Here is a 17,445-nt window from a genome sequence, read left to right as displayed (position 1 = left end):
AAAAGGGGAATAAGAACAACCCAGGAAATTATAGACCGGTCAGTTTAACGTCTGTCCCAGGGAAGATAATGGAGCAGGTAATTAAGGAAATCGTATGCAAACACTTGGAAAGTAATAAAGTGATAGGGAATAGCCAGCATGGGTTTGTGAAGAACAAGTCATGCCAAACTAATCTGATAGCTTTCTTTGATAAGATAACGAGCCTTGTGGATAAGGGAGAAGCGGTGGATGTCATATACCTAGACTTTAGTAAGGCATTTGATACGGTCTCGCATGATATTCTTATTGATAAACTAGGCAAATATAACTTAGATAGGGCCACGATAAGGTGGGTGCATAATTGGCTGGATAACCGTAGTCAGAGAGTTGTTGTTAACGGTTCTAAATCCTGCTGGAAAGGGATAACAAGTGGAGTTCCTCAAGGGTCTGTTTTGGGACCCGTACTGTTCAATATCTTCATCAATGATGTAGATATTGGGATAGAGAGTACTCTTATTAAGTTTGCAGATGATACCAAACTGGGTGGGGTTGCGACTTCTTTGGAGGATAGGGACATAATTCAAAATGACCTTAGCAAGTTAGAGAAATGGTCAGAGGTAAACAGGATGAGGTTTAATAAAGAGAAATGCAAAGTGCTCCACTTAGGAAGGAACAATCAGTTCCATACATACAAGATGGGAAGCGACTGTCTAGGAAGGAGCATGGCGGAAAGGGATCTAGGGGTCATAGTGGACCACAAGTTGAATATGAGTCAACAGTGTGATGCTGTTGCAAAAAAAGCAAATATGATTCTAGGTTGTATCAACAGGTGTGTTGTAAGCAAAACTCGTGAAGTCATTCTGCCGCTCTATTCTGCACTAGTTAGGCCTCAGCTGGAGTACTGTGTCCAGTTCTGGGCGCCACATTTCAAGAAAGATGTGGAGAAATTGGAAAGGGTACAGAGAAGAGCGACAAGAATGATTAAAGGTCTAGAGAACATGACCTATGAAGCCAGGCTTCATGAACTGGGCTTGTTTAGTTTGGAAAAAAGAAGATTAAGGGGGGACATGATAGCGGTTTTCAAATATCTAAAAGGGTGTCACAAGGAGGAAGGCGAAAATTTGTTCCTCTTGGTTTCTGAGGACAGGACAAGGAGTAATGGGCTTAAAGTGCAGCAGGGGAGGTTTAGATTGGACATTAGGAAAAAATTCCTAACTGTCAGGGTGGTCAAATATTGGAATAAATTGCCAAGGGAGGTGGTGGAATCTCCCTCTCTGGAGATATTTAAGAACAGGTTAGATAGACATCTGTCAGGGATGGTGTAGACGGAGCTTGATCCTGCCTTGAGGGCGGGGGGCTGGACTCGATGACCTCTCGAGGTCCCTTCCAGTCCTATTATTCTATGATTCTATGATTCTATCTCTTGTCTCTGGGAGTTCCCGGAATCAAGTCCTCCAGGCACTCTAGATATCTTGCACAAATGAAACCACTATTTTATTTTACGTGGCCTGCATAGACAAGACAGTTTATTGTCATCTCCTGTTGAGTCCGATAACAGGTTTTCTACCGAAGTGAGTTTTTTTGCTTGTATTGTTCAAACAGACATGGTTTATATACATAAACATTCAGCATCAACACTCATATTTCATTTAAAATGGTATCTGCCAGGAACACTGTTCCAAGGATTGATATAGGCTTTCATTCAGAAAATACTCTACATTTTCAGTGATATATTAAAAAAATTATGACAACTGATTCAATACTATGTCTCAAATACAATTATTATTTCACTGTGATACAGTTTGCTATGTGTTATTAGGCTAACATTAATGTAAATTTTTTTTAGACTAGCCATTAATCATAGTAAAGTAATATAGTCAAGCTCGCCATGGCATATTAAGGAACATATGACTGCCGTGGCTGACTGCATTGTTGGCTTTTAAACTTTCTAGTATTTTATGTGGCAGGATGAGAAACATAGCATGGTACAAGCTGCAGCTCTGGTTCAGATGAAATTTTCTATGAAAGGAGTGTTCAGAAGTAAACTTAAATCAAGTAGAAGCTTCAGGGGGTAGCCGAGTCTGTACAGAAAAAAACAACAACAAATGGTCTGGTAGCACTTTGTAGACTAACAAAACATGAAGATGATATTAGAATGCATTAGAATTAAAGTTCATCCGCAAATTCAATTCTCATGCTAATGGACTCAATCGTGATGAAGGATGGTTGGGATACTATCTACCTAACAGTCAATGAAGGCGCAAACAGCTCTTTGTATAATTCCTATGTCAGGAAGGATACTATCAATTGTGTCTGATTCTTATCTGCTTCGTTTTAACTACCTAATCTTCAGATACTTATTGATTCCCTCTACCCTCTGCTCCCGGTCTCCTCTCCCCCTCCCCCTTCTCTCCTATTTATTTTGGGTCTGCACATCTTAAACTCAAAACTCCGGTCATCTGAAGAAGTGGGCTGTGCCCACGAAAGCTCATGATACCATCTACATGTTTTGTTAGTCTATAAAGTGCTACCAGACTTGTTGTTTTAATTGAATAGGTCACTTCAATTTGGTTTTGCAATATACACATGCTTGTTTCAACTGTAGGCTGTCAAAGCTGAAAATTTTTTAAGATATACATTGAACACTAAGGACTATGAAGCTTATAAGATTTGTAGTCAACACACAGGCATGTCCCTTCATTAGCCCTTATAAACCAAGGTGGTCTCAGCTGGGCAAAGACACTGAAGACTCAAGGGTATTTGTAATGGAAATAGGGGTTTAACACAATGTAGAAAGAAACTTCCTCCATGTGCTTTTACAGAATAAAATATACTGTTGCTGCTGCCCTTGATCATAGAGGTGATGCATTTCAATGATTCAATTATTTTGTTTCTCACATAAGAAAACAAGAGAAGGTAAATACCTAAAGCAGAGAATATTACTGACTCATTTCCTATGGATAGTATATGAGAAAAGAGTTTCAGGAGGAACACAAGGGTGAATTTCACAGGCAGAGGGTACCATAGGCCAGAAGCTACGTCTTCCCTAACTCAGGCTATGGCTCTGCCCGTGCTCATAATCTTTTCATTGCTATAAAAATACAGAAATTCCCCACATTCTCCACAAGTGCTTTGGAAGAGAAGAATAGTATTGTATAGTGCATGTTGGGGATTGCAGAAGGGGAGCCAGTGAAGAGATTCAGAGAAAGAGTGTTTGGGACTGACATTCCAGGGAGATTATTGCAAAGGATTGCACTCTTTTTGCATGCCAGGCTCCTCTGGTTCACCAAAGACCCAATCCAGTGCCCACTGATATCAACAGGAGTTCTTCCATTATTCCATAGGATTCAGTGGTTTGGATCAAGCTGCAGAGCCAACTGAAAACAACATCCTTAACATCTAATAATATACAACACAGCCGCTGAGAAAGCACCCAGGTTTGGAAAGTCTAGCATCACAATTCATTCTGTCAAACTGAGTAGATTACACGATTGAGAAAAATGTGTCTAATGCAGTTCTCATTAAATAAGAAGTTGTTATTCAGATTAGGAAGTTGTGCTGCACAGTTCAGCTTGCAACATCATATCTGGAACAAGGGTACAATTACACAAGGCCCAAGTCAATGTGTATTATCCACCTTATCTCAAACCTGTAAAACAGGCAAATTATCACCAGCACAAGCAGATAAGCAAAAATTTCATCAAAACACCTTCAAAATATCATGTAAATCAAGTGGCAAGATAATGATTGTTTAAGAGAGCTGTACAACATGTACTTAAAAGACACTTATCAAAAACAGCTCTTAGGGCTGGAATATTTTAGGTTCTCGAAAAGATGACACTTCAGGGGCAGGGGGGGAGTTGGCAGGAGGGTACAGCTGGGGGTTCTGGCAGGCATGCCTTCAGCAAGGGTATTCACTGGCAGTGGGGGGCAGTGTTGTTCCCTGACACAGTGTGAGGGCAGCTGGTGCAAACCCTGGATGCCAATTATAGTCATCAGTCAGTATCTCCCCGTGGGCTGGAAACCTTGGCTTGGGTGGGTGGGATCTGGCAGCTGTGGCTGCAGGGGAATGAACCAATCAACTGCCAGTGCAGGAGAGGGACCAAAATGGGAAGCAGACCAATAGGAGCTCTTTCTGAGCTATATCATCTGCTGTTAAAAAAAAAAAAAAAAGCCACCCCAGGCATTGCCTGTTATCTGAAAAATCTGTCTAGCCAGAGGATAGAAGCTCAAAATCGAGGCAATTTCCAGGAAAACACTGAATTATTGTAAGCCTAACAGCTTTATTGTACAGGACCTGTCCCCCTCGCTTCCCCCCTCTCTGCCCCCCAACAAGAGAAACTATATGCTCAGGCTTTGAATAATACTGCACAGAAGATCAACAGAGAAAAAAATCATTAATCGTCTAGCTACTGGGTTATGATGCCACCAAGAGAAGCATACACTATTGTCACAGGGAAATACAACTGCTGAAGTAAGAAGGCCCTCACTGGATTTTTGCCACAGGGCTGTACTGCTACTGAAGTTAGTGGGGTCCCAACTGGACCTTCTAATAAGTGGATAAAATAATTAAAATTCACTTTTCTGGCATAAATAACAATATGGGAAGATACAGTGGCCATGAGAAAGTAATACCCAAATGACAGAATTTAGAAGAGAACTGGAACAAGAAAATAAGGTATTTTACAAGCAGAATACAAGTCACAAGCACAATCAGCAAACAATATTACTCTTTCCTGTCAAACCTATGGGAAAGCCTGTGACATCATGGACAGGATCCTTTAACCGTGTAGGAGTTCACAAATGCTCGTTCCAAAGTAATTATCACTAATAAGATGATCAACCAACCACCCAGGCGTGTTTAGTCAGAATCACTTGAATATAGTTTCAAAGGTTACACTCTATTTTAATAATACTGTGGATATTTGAAAGACAAATGCATCATGTATCAAAGAGTCAGATTTGATGAATCCCAAGTGGTTTATCAATTAAGCATCTGTTTAGATTTTAAAGAGTCAATTGAACATGTGAATCTTGGTGATGCACTGGCAGCATTTTCTACCCCTAAAATGTAGTTGTCACTTGATGAGCTTGTATAGATCTCTGCTGGAATTATGTCTGTGATGCTAGCAGACAAGATGTCTATAGCCTCGGCAAGAGCTGATATCAGCCATGCACTGACCAATTCATTGCTTGGAGCTATTCTGTTTCACCTGTGTGATAGTATGATAAAGATGAATACTGAACTTATAACAATGTATTTAGTGTTTAGACTTTGTGAAATACCTGTAAGTTGCTGTATGCATTAATCTCACTTATAATATCATAATCATATGCTCTAAGGCAGTGGACACCAACCAATAGATCGGTTTAGCTAAGAAGTTATCAAGTGCTGGTACTTCATTTGCCCTTCCATCCACTATCATGGGGTATGTCTACACTACCACCCTAGTTCGAACTAGGGTGGTAATGTAGGCATACCGCACTTGCAAATGAAGCCCAGGATTTGAATTTCCCGGGCTTCATTTGCATAAGCCGGCCGGCGCCATTTTTAAATGCCGGCTTGTTCTAACCCCGTGCCGCGCGGCTACACGCGGCACGGGCTAGATAGTTCGAACTAGCAAGCCATTCCGAACTATCTGTACGCCTCGTGGAATGAGGTGTACAGATAGTTCAGAATGGCTTGCTAGTTCGAACTATCTAGCCTGTGCCGCGTGTAGCCACGCAGCACGGGGTTCGAACAAGCCGGCATTTAAAAATGGCACCGGCCGGCTTATGCAAATGAAGCCCGGGAAATTCAAATCCCAGGCTTCATTTGCAAGTGCGGTATGCCTACATTACCCCGCTAGTTCGAACTAGCGAGGTAGTGTAGACATACCCATGCTGCTCCTGCCTTCTGCCTTGGAGCCTCCTGTTTGCATGCAGGGTTGGGGAGGGAGCAGAGGGACTGCTGACTTCAGAGTGTTCCTCCCTCTCCCTTCCCCCCCGCACTTCCGTACACTGTCTCCACACAGAAAGAAGGGAATGGAGGGAGCTTGGCAATGCAAATCTCTGTCACTCTCACACACTGTGGCTACATCAACACTGCAGGCTTCTTGCGCAAGCACTTTTTGTGGAAGAGATCTTCCACAAAAAGTTACTGCGGAAGAGTGCATGCACCCTGCCATGTGCTTTTGCAGAAGAGATGTGCTTTTGTGCAACAGAGTATCCACACTGCCATGGATGCTCTTGCGCAAGAAAGCTCTGATGGTCATTCACAGAATGGCCATCAGAGCACCTGTGCTTTTTCCAAGAAACCATGCTGTCTTTATGTGCAAGAGCTCTTGCGCAAAAAGCTTATTCCTCGTAGAAAGAGGACTAACTCCTGCACAAAAAGCCCTGTCTTCTGACAATCTACTGTACTTTTTCCTTTCACAAAAATGTGCTTGTAGTATGGACGCTCAGTGAGTTTTTGTGCAAAACCAACTGTTTTTGCACAAAAACTCTGCAGTGTAGACGTAGCCTGTGTGTGTGTGTGTGTGTGTGTGTGTGTCTGTCATTCTCACACACACAGTCCTTCACTGTCATCTCCCAACTCAACACATACGTGGGGGTGGGGATGTTGTTCCTTCTTTTACTGCTTGCAAAGTGTGTTACTTTTGGTTTTTGACTGGTCTGTGCATTTCATAATTTTCATTTCTCTTCTACACGTAAATTTAATTCTTTGAGTAGTGAGTTATAAAATGCCAAACCTGTTGTGGCTGGAGTCATTATCGCTTTGATAATTGCTGCTCCTGGAAGTGGCTGGCATCTCCCTGCAGCACCTGAGAAAGGCAGAGCAGGGTGTCCCCACATGATGTCCTTGCCTGCAGACACCACTCCTGCACCACTCATTGATCAATAGGAGGGAACCGTGGCCAGTAGAAGCTGTGGGCTCAGTGCCTGTATATGAGGAGCAGCACCACGGAGCCATTGCTGTACATGCCAGCTGCTTTCAGGAGTGGTGCAGGGCCAGGCAGGGATAAGCCTGCCTTAACCCCACTGCTCCATCACCCGGAAGCCGTCTCAGTTAAACGGTGCCCAGCCAGAGCCTGCATCCAGAACCTCTGTCCTAGCCCTGAACCTCCTTCTGCACCCAACTTCCTGCCCCAGATCTGAGGCCCCTTGCAGCCAAATTCATTCCCAGAGCTTGCACTCTGAAACCCCTCCTGCCTGGACCCCAATCCTCCACCCTGGGCTAAGCCCTGAGCCCCTTCCACACTCCAAACCCCTTGCCTCAAGATCAAAGCCTGCACCCCAACCTCTTACCCTGGGAGTGAGTGAGGACAGGGGAGGAAGGGGAATGGAGTAAGCAGGGTGAAGCCTCAGAGAAGGGGTAGAGCAGGGACGGGGCCTCAAAAAAGGGGCGGGAAGGAAGTGGGGCAAGGGTATTTGGGTTTGAGGTAGATCTTACATTGCACTAAAATTGAAAAAAACAATCTTGTGGCTAATAGTTTGGAGACCACTGCTATAAGGAAATATTTAAATTTTTGCTTGTAACTGTAAAAACGTTTGCTCTGGAACTATGAACCCACTCAGCAGTGCTTGCCATCTGTCTATCAAAAGGTTTATCAACTAAACCATAAATAGATAAAGAAGCCATTGGAAGATATCACAAAAGAGACTTTGTTAACTGTCCTCTCATGCCTGTGAAGAAGCAATGTGCAAAAGGGCTTGTCTCATCAGCTTGGATGCTGGAAGAGGAGAATAAAAACGGCTGACAAAGACATTTTTCATCTTTTGCTGTTTGGACTCTCATAGGGCCAGTGCAATGAAACAGAAGCAAAGACCTCTAAAGTCAGCCTGGATTACTCTAAAAAACATTCAGAACTGATGCAACACCTCTGTCACCATTTGAAACCAGAGAGTGCAACTTATTTCTCTATGCATGTGTACCTGCTTTAACTTCGTAATCATGCTCATTTATTTTCTTAGTACATAAATCCTTAGGTAAGTTTACAATAAGAGCAGTCACAAGTGTAGTCTTTGGAGTGAAAGCAAAGACACAAGTTGACATGGGATAAATGATTGCTCTTCTGGGACTGGAAGCAACCTGAATATTTTGTGATCTTTTTTATATCACAACCATTGATCGCTAAGTCCAGCTTTCCGGGTGGAAAGGTAGACTGGAATGCCCAAGGGGACTGTTTGAGACTCCATGGTAAGACTTGTATAATGCTTTAGGAGTTCACTTGCGTTATTGGTTAGGGGAAATCTAATTATAGATCAGTTTGGGATCTCTGCCCTGCATCCTGACAATCTGCCCTGAGGTATGGCACTCAGAGTCAGGAGCCACTTCAGAAGTGCATGGCAATGATTCACTCCTGGCTTCTCCAACCTGCTGGACCAAATATATGGGGATTTATCTTAAGCAGATTTCATCACTTAACAGGCTGCACATCTCTACTGTGGCATTGGAAAACTGATGCTGAATATGCACTAGGAAAACACCCTCTCTGGGAGCAACAGATTTTCCAGAGAGGAAAAGCTCTCTATTGGACACACAAGCGATTTTATTAATCCTAACCTTGTTCTTTAACTTTATAAATGAAGAATTAAGTAAACCTTGCATTTCAAGTATGAAAAATGCAGGCCAAAACCAACTAGATTATCTGGTCATGCCTGACCAATTTGATTAGCTTATACGATGAGGTAACTGGCACTGTGAACATGGGGAAGTCAGTGGATGTGATATACTTTGACTTTAACAAAGTTTTTGATACCGTCTCCCACAACATTCTTGCCATCAAGTAAAAGAAGTATGGATTGAATAAATGGACTGTAAGGTGAAAAGAAAGATGGCTAGTTTGTCAGGCCCAATGGGTAGTGATCCACAGCTCAATGTCTGGTTGGTTTCAAGTGGAGCGTCCCAAGGATTGATTCTAGGGCCAGGTTCTAGGGCCAGAGTCCTGCACTTGGGACAGAAGAATCCCAAACACTGCTACAGGCTGGGGACCGACTGGCTAAGTAGCAGTTTGGCAGAAAAGGACCTGGGGATTACAGGATATTAGGATGAGACGCTGGATATGAGTCAACAATGTGACCTTATAGCAAAGAAGGAAAATGGGTGCATTAAGAGGAGAATTTTCAGCACAGAAAGGCTGTTCTCAGTACAAAACACTTTATGCCTGGGTCTCAACAAAGATGCTAATTACCCTACCCATTACAAAGATAGCTTCCCCAATTATCACCTCTAATATCATTAGCTCACAGACATTAACCTCCTCTGCTCATCCCCCCTCTGTTCTGAAATTTGATTTGTCCTTTTTGTGTGTGTTCACTTTTTTTGATTGTATCCCTTTGGTATATATGGTCATGCCAATTTTCTTCCACAATTTGATCTGAGGAAGTGGGTCTGGCCCACAAAAGCTCATCACCTAATAAACCATCTTATTAGTCTTTAAAGTGCTGCATAGTCCTGTTTTTTGTTTCAGCTAGACTAGACTAACACGGCTACATCTCTATTGCTGTTCTCAATAGTGACAGATGGCAGAAAAAAACCCAGCAATGCTCTCAAGTTACAGTGGGGGAGGTCTAGGTTGGATATTAGGAAAAACTATTTCACTAAAAGGGTGGTAAAGCACTGGAATGGGTTACCTAGGGAGGTGGTGGAATCTCCATCCCTAGAGGTTTTTAAGTACCAGCTTGACAAAGCCCTGTCTGGGATGATTTAATTAGGATTGGTCCTGCTTTGGGCAGAGGGCAGGACTTGATGACCTCCTAAGGTCTCTTCCAGCCCTAGGAGTCCATGATCTACTTCAATATTATCATGAAGCTGAAAAGGCTGAAAGTAAAGCTCAATGAAAACAATATTGTGGCTTTGGATTCCAATTTCTGATTTTTATTTTTTCCAAACCCAAGTGACACTCCTACAGAGAGACAGCACAAGCTTTGATCAGCATGGAAGATCAATACATTCCATCATTTTGTTTTAGTTTCTGGGGTTGACAATATCCCTTTAAGGGGGCTGACAAGTCACACTATTCAAATCCAATGACAATAATTCTGTTCACTTAGGGCCCACACAAAAGCTCACTGAAGTCAGTGGAACTCTTTATTGATTTCTGTAAATGTACATCAACCCTTTGTTGCTTAAGTTTCAATTGCTCTATGTAATGAAACTATTGTCATGAGTTACTGTTCACCGTTGTAAGTACAGGTTCTACAATCAGATCATTAGTATATATAGTGGCTGTACCCTGAGCTGACAGAGCTAGCTTCACAGCAGGGCTAATATTATAGATTATTTAAAATAAAAAATTAAAAATATATTATTTTTCTTTAAAACATTTTTTAATTTAAATATACTTTTCCTCCTAAAAACAAATCTGTTTAAAATTAAATCAGAAATTGTGGTAACCTCTATTAAGGTATAAACTTATAATAACTATTAAAAACAGCTGACTAAATAAATAAAAATGAGACGTATTAATGAGCCTTCCCCAAACTTTAGTAAGTTTGTTAAGGATTTGTATAAAGTTGCATTTGGGGGGCAATTGGAATTCAATGCACTAAAACAACATTTTAAAATTGTTTTATTAGTTAATCAAAATTATCTTAAATGTACTTGGATACATAAAAAGAAAAAAATAAATTAATCAAAATATGGTTCACATTTAAAACTAATAGATTTATTAAACATAGCAAGGATTAACAGTAGCTCATGATTGTTTCTGGTTATCATGAGCTAAGTGTTCACATGTATTGAGGGACTGTACTTAAAGATATAGATAGTGCTTTGTGGGATTTTCAAAGCACCAAACCAGGTTATGTCTTATGTGTTGAAATCAATGGGAGTTAGGCACTTCACCTAATTGTGAAAATCCCATGAGCCAGCTATCCGCATCTTTAGGAGCCTAAATATCTTTGGAAATCTGGCCTTATCTCCCTCAGCTTTTTAGAATAACTGCAGCTCATCCCCTCACGTCCCCTCACACCTGGGTATTATTCAGAGAGTCCAAGAGAATAACAAACTTTCCTGCTTTTTATAGCTCTCAGTCATTTTTGCAACTTTAAGCAAACTAGTCCAAGTGAAGCAAATGATCTTTCTTCACCTCCAGTTTACACCGAACCAAAAGTAATTAAGGAAAATAATCTTCTGCACCACAGAAAATGAATGTGCTTATGTTAGGGAAAATGTAAATACCAGCATTCTCTCCATGATAAAGACTGAAAATAATATACTTTCTGAACTTGTTTCTTCTTATGTATCCTGTACATGCAGGGTAATTTTGTTTAAATAATAAAAACAATTTTAAGGTGTTGTTTTTGAGCATTTTAATTGAATTCCAATTTCCACCCAAATGCAACTTGACACAAACCCCAGATAAAAAAATTAAGAAATGCATCAGCCATCATTTTCTAAAAACAATAGGAATAAATGTATATTGAGATACATCATTGCTTAAACAAATGTGCATATATAGAGAGTGAATCCTCCTGGTTAGCAAAAAGACGTACCAAATTTAGGCTTTAGTTAGTTGCAAACCAACATATTGTGATTTTCCCAGCCAATGAGAATAAACCTTTCTTTAGGCAAATAACTGAACAGGACAAATGCAAAACAAGATTAAAATCAATTATTTAAATCAAAGTTTCCTGCTTGCTGGTTTAAATTATGATTTTAAAATAATCAGTGTTGTATAGTAATTTGATTTAAAAATCAATCCACCCTGCTTCACAATATTATTGTATTGGCTCTGAAATGTTGCTTCACATACTACTATTATGTTCCATGCAGAGAATTATCTTGTGAGCTCCAGAAACTTGCCAGTAGTAGAGCTAGGGATAGAAACAGGGTTCCCTTCTCATTCCCCAGCATCGCACTCTTACTACAGTAAAAGAACAACTCAAACAGCAAAGTTCAGCCCTCTGAAGAACTATATCAACCATATGCTACTAAGACAATAGAAACCAGTTATGGAACATTCCCTTGAATTATTCATTATGACAACATTAATTATCAGCCATTTTGGCTTTTGATGCCACAGCCATGGAAGAGGATGGGGAAATGAAATGTTGGGCCATTAACCAGAAACTTTTTGCCTCCACAGTGCCTCCTTGTTGGACATGTTGCATATATTCCTATTAATGTTGGCTTTGGACAAATGGCTGAGGAAACGGTCATGTTCTCACCATGCTTGGCACACATCTTTTGCGGTGTGCACATTACATTGGCTGTGCTGCCAGCCTCAAGCATTCCAACCTTGTGAGGCAGACCTCAAAAATCATAGAGATTTGTTTAAGAAGCATGACTTCAGAGAGGAAAAAAAGACAGAAAGATCTTTTCATTTGCCTTTTGGCTTCTAAGCTTTTACTACACACTTAAATCATGTTTACAAGCTTTTCTCCAAACCATGAAGATTAGAACTGTACTTTGAAATGAAAGCTGAGATTTTCATGCAGTCTCACCATTCCAGCATCTGGGACTTTAAGAAAGCATACAAAATATCACAAGACTTCCAATAAAACAGAGTTAAGAGAGCAGACTCCCCTGTGAAGTGGAGTTGGGAGCAACCATTTCTTTCTGAGCAAAGAATCTATATGAAACTTCCTGGAGATTCCTCTCTCCTATATAGGTTATTTCCACAGATGAGGGTCCAGCACGGGGACAATCTAAATATAATCATTCCTTAGTAAGTACCATGATCAGCCTAACACCTATTGGGAAACTTGGGATGTTGTTACTCCAAATTCTTTGGCATATTTTTTTTTTTCAAAAGCTCTTTTCTTTTTGGTTTCAAAAATAGAATCCTTAAGGGTTCTCTGCAAAGTACCAATTGCAATTTATTTTGTAATTCATACATAAAGCATATTTTAGTGGTGGTGCCTGATGATTTTTTAAACCACTGCTATATACATAGATATAATATTAAACAGATTTGTAGCCAGTTATAAAAGCACAATACAATAATGAGAGTTCCTACCTTTTTCAGGAACCGGACCCCATAGGTAAATATATAAAGATAAAATGTAAATCTCCACCTGAAAAAAGTAAACAGATTGACACTATGATACTAAGTTTACATATTTTGTAGCACAACATCTAATCTCCTATTGCACCATAAGATTAATGTATATTGGCCAATCAAACCATTCTTTTCATTCAGAAGATTGCTGTCAAGTCCCTAGTGACTAGAAGCAAAGTTCTTGCGGAGATGTGCTTAAATCTTGCTGAAATGAATGGCTGTCAAGCACTTGCTCACAGTTAAGTACATGTTTAAGTGATTTCCTGAATCTGAGCCCTAGTATTCTGTCTCTTTTTATGCAATTAAGTTCTTTAGGACATATTTGCTTCCTTTGGCCTATGCTGAAGGAAGTTTTGCCTGAGTGATGATTGCAAGATTGGGTCTTTGGCTACAAAGCAACTGGTAGAGCACCAAATTCTAACTGTCTTCCTTATGTTCAAAGAACTTTACTTTTAAACTTAATACAAAACTTAATATAAAACTCTCCTCGTTGTCAGTGCTTTTCAACTACCTGCCCTTCTCATATCTCAGCACTAACAAGAGAGTGTTCTATGCTTTCAGCAATGAAAACATTTGTTAAGTTAGATTATTACAGTGTTCCCTGCTGTAGGGAAGAGCATCAGCCAAGTGAGCTGGGAGCTCTGTAATGGACTCTAACTACTAGTCCTTGGAGTGGGCGATGATTTGTCCCTAGAGGTCTCAGGTGAACAGCCGATAAGCATACCTGCCAATCCACCCCAAAAGTTTATAACTGAAAAATGTTCCAAACTTTCTCACTCTGCAATACCTTTGACACAGTAAGTCTATCTATCCTTAGGGAACGACAGGGAAAGCACAGATTGAGCCTGGAGTTGAGGACTGCACCAGTGCAGTGTAGTGCTTTGTGAAGATGCTACATATGTCAATGGCAGAGCTTCTCCCATCAGCATACATACTCCACCTCCCCAAGAGGAAGTAACTATGTCAACAGGCAAAGCCCACCCATTAACACAGTGATAGAAATGTAGCCGTGTTAGTCTGGGGTAGCTGAAGCAAAATGTAGGACAATGTAGCACTTTAAAGACTAACAAGATGGTTTATTAGATGATGAGCTTTTGTGGGCCAGACCCACTTCCTCAGATCAAATAGTGGAAGAAAATAGTCACAACCATATATACCAAAGGATACAATTAAAAAAATGAACACATATGAAAAGGACAAATCACATTTCAGAACAGGAGGGGGATGCAGGGAGGGGGGGAAGGAAGGAAGGAAGGTAAGTGTCTGTGAATTGACGATATTAGAGGTGGGGAGAGTGGGATGTTTGTGAGTTAATGGTGTTAGAGGTGATAATTGGGAAAGCTATCTTGATAATGTGTAAGATAGTTCAAGTGTTTGTTCAATCCTCTTTGGAGAGTGTCGAATTTTAACATGAATGACAGTTCAGAGGATTCCCTTTCAAGTGCAGATGTAAAAGGTCTTTGTAGCAGAATGCAGGTGGTTAAGTCATTGAGAGAGTGTCCTTTCTGGTTAAAATGGCAAGAAACTGTTTTTCCATTAACACAGTGCAGTCTACTCAGGGTTTTAGGATGGAATAACTGTGTTGCTCAGGTGGATTTTCCACCCCCCTGAACAATATAGTTACGCCAACATAAGCTGGTAGTTTAGAGCAAGTCTAAGATGCAACAAAAAGGCAAACCAAAGTCCCATCTTCACCTAGGGTTGCCAGATGGTCTCCCCCCAAAATACCGAACACACAGGCTAAAAATTTGTCGCACAAAAAAACCACACATCCTGCGTGGCTACTACCAAGAGCCACCAAGCTGGGAACAGAGGGGGAGGCAGCAGAGCCTGCTACCTAAAGCAGAGAGAGGCAGACCCCGGGGCAACACAATGGCAGGGTTGGGGGGGGGGGCAACCATGGATAAGAAGGTGACTCCCCCATAGCCAGGTCTTTGGGTGTCCCAGTGAGAAGAAGCAGAAATTTCACCCCAGTCAGTTTTGGCTGAGAGCCCATGGAAGGTGCCTAAACGCAACTACAAAGCACCTGCGGGCTTCTCTCCTGGACTACGGTGCCACAACAAACTTGAACAGCACTCAGGAGCAGGGACAAGACTTCTCCTCCTCCCCAAGGCATGACTTCTCCTTAGACACAATCAGCTGAGGGCTCCCAGCACCGATTGTACCCCGCCTCCCAGCCACTCCCCCCGCCCGGCTTCTACACACAATCACAAGCTCCCAGCTGGGAGACGGGGCCGCGATCGGTGCTGGAAGCTTAGGGTTGCATGCAGAAGCCAGGTGGGGGGAGTGGATTCCCAGCCACTCCCCACGCCCTCACCAGGCTTTTGCATGCTACCACAGGCTCCAGCGCCGATCGCAGCCCTGCCTTCCAGCCACTCTTCCTACCCCTCCTAGGCTTCCATCCAGCACCCAGCCAGAAAAACAAAAAATACTGGACATTGCACATGTCCGGTATTTTCTGAAATTTTTACCGGACAGAAGGCACAAAAACCAGACAGTCCAGTAGAATACTGGACACCTGGCAACCCTATCTGCACCACTGGGTGCCAGACTACCCAAAGAAGTCAGAGTGAATCAGCCTGAATCAGACACCATCTGCCAGGAAGACAGGAGCCAAATCAAGCCTGAAAACAGGGCCTGATTCAGAAAATACAAGTCACTGGGAAGTGGGTGGAGATCTGGTCAAGGCCTAACATAATGTATCTTCTGGAGGAAATTCCTGGATCCCTGAAAGAGGCAGTGTAGCAACACACAGGGGAGGTAAACACCAGGGGCTTTTCAGTTAGGGTGCTCACTGCAGGTATAGTGTCATAAGGTGACATTGGCCATTAATAAGGAAAGAAGCCACACACTTCTAACTGGGTTTTAAGAGAGGGCATCTGGACCATATACGTGGTATAGCCCAACAACATAGAGAGTCAGTCTGGAAAAGGGCAGAGGAGAACTACTTGGTTCACAGAAAGGGCAGCAAACTGCAGGAGGTCCTGGAAGGAAGCAGTGGCTGGTTCCTGGGGGAAGGCTCAATGCAGGAAAGCAGCAAAGAGTTTTAGCAGCAAACTAAAAAACCAGGAGAGCCAAATGGCAGAGAAAGGCAGAGAGAGGGAGAGAGAGAGAGAGAGAGAGAGACAGTAGGCAGGAAAGGGCTGAGAGTCAGGGTGGCCCCATGGGGAAGTGTGGGATTGCAGTCTCACTAAAAGGACTGGAGTGGGTTTTCTGGTAAACATACAAGAGAGGATCAAAGAAGAGCCCAGTTTGTGGTATGTGCTCTTTTGATGGACTACACAGGATATGGAATTTTAAGGACGGTATAAACTGGGTACTAGAATGGAGTATTTTGGAGGGGCTTCTGTTATAGAGTATTTTGAATTATGTTTTCATAAGAAACCAAACACCGGGGAAGGTATAGATAGGTATAGATAGATAGGAGAATTGTTGTGATGTTATTGGGGACTCTAAAGGAGGAGAACGGAGATAGGTACACTCATATCTCAGCTTGCTGCAGGACCACCTTGTGACAAATAATTTGGGCTCAAGATGGATGGATTTAAATCCAAGTGATTTAAATCACTGGATTTTAGTCATAATGTATAATGTATATTTTCCTGTCTTTGTGAGAACATTATCTAGGGAGGTGGTGGAATCTCTATCTTTAGAGGTTTTTAAGGCTTGATTTGAGGCTTGAAGCCTTGGCTTGGATAATTTATTTGGGGTTTGTCCTTCTTTTTGCTAACCGGGAAGTTATCTAATTTAAGTTACATTTATTCAGATTATTAATTTTACATTTTTTACTAACTTATCACATGGCAAATTTACTAAATGATTAAATTTTACTTGTATTTTATATCAAGCGCTATTTGGAAGGGAATTCACATTAAATTAAAAAATGAACACAATTGATTTATTTTTGTTAAATAAAACTACCCTAATAGATACAGATATATAAGGGGGGGAAAAGCTTTACAAAAAATTTATCAAAACTTGTGTTTAAATTTTAAACTGATTTATTAAAATGAAGCATTTTATGTAGATAATGAACTGAATTGATCATTTCTGGTCAGCATGTCCTTCAAGATTTTAGAATTAGTGGATCTTATCCGGTCACAATTTTTATTCAAGTTTAGAAAAGGAAACCAAGCTTTCCTGTTTTGTCAGCCCCAATTGATTTCTTAACTTTGAATGAACTAGCCAATGAATTGAAAGAGCTGAAATGAACCTAATAATCTTTCTATACCTTCAGAAGAAGCTAATTTCCTCAAGATGTTTTGTTTTATTTTTAGCAAACAGGTTCTGGTTGCTTAGTCAGTGACTTCCAGTTGTTCAGAGATTTGACTTTTTAAAAACTTGGCAGTAAATATGTGGTATTTAGCATTTTTGTGTAATTTAAATTATTAATATCTTATAATAAGTTTAGGCCTTGATATGGGATGGCAATTTAATATTAAATAGAATTTAAATAAACCCTGTCTTTTAATTTAAATTA

The 17,445-nt window shown here is 41.1% G+C and overlaps 1 protein-coding gene across 1 annotated transcript in view; it reads right to left on the bottom strand.

Moving 5' to 3' along the window:
* CERS6 (ceramide synthase 6) overlaps positions 1–17,445 on the bottom strand; it is a 261,049-nt gene that overhangs the window by 110,909 nt on the left and 132,695 nt on the right. The window contains exon 4 of the mRNA XM_006135774.4: positions 12,924–12,981. Coding sequence (XP_006135836.1) covers positions 12,924–12,981 — 58 coding nt within the window. The remainder of the gene's footprint in view (positions 1–12,923; positions 12,982–17,445) is intronic.

This window comes from Pelodiscus sinensis, chromosome 7, assembly GCF_049634645.1.
Source record: "Pelodiscus sinensis isolate JC-2024 chromosome 7, ASM4963464v1, whole genome shotgun sequence".
Lineage (NCBI taxonomy): Eukaryota > Metazoa > Chordata > Testudines > Trionychidae > Pelodiscus > Pelodiscus sinensis.
The sequence above is the reverse complement of the archived record's forward strand: the minus strand, read 5'-3'. Positions and strand labels throughout refer to the sequence as shown.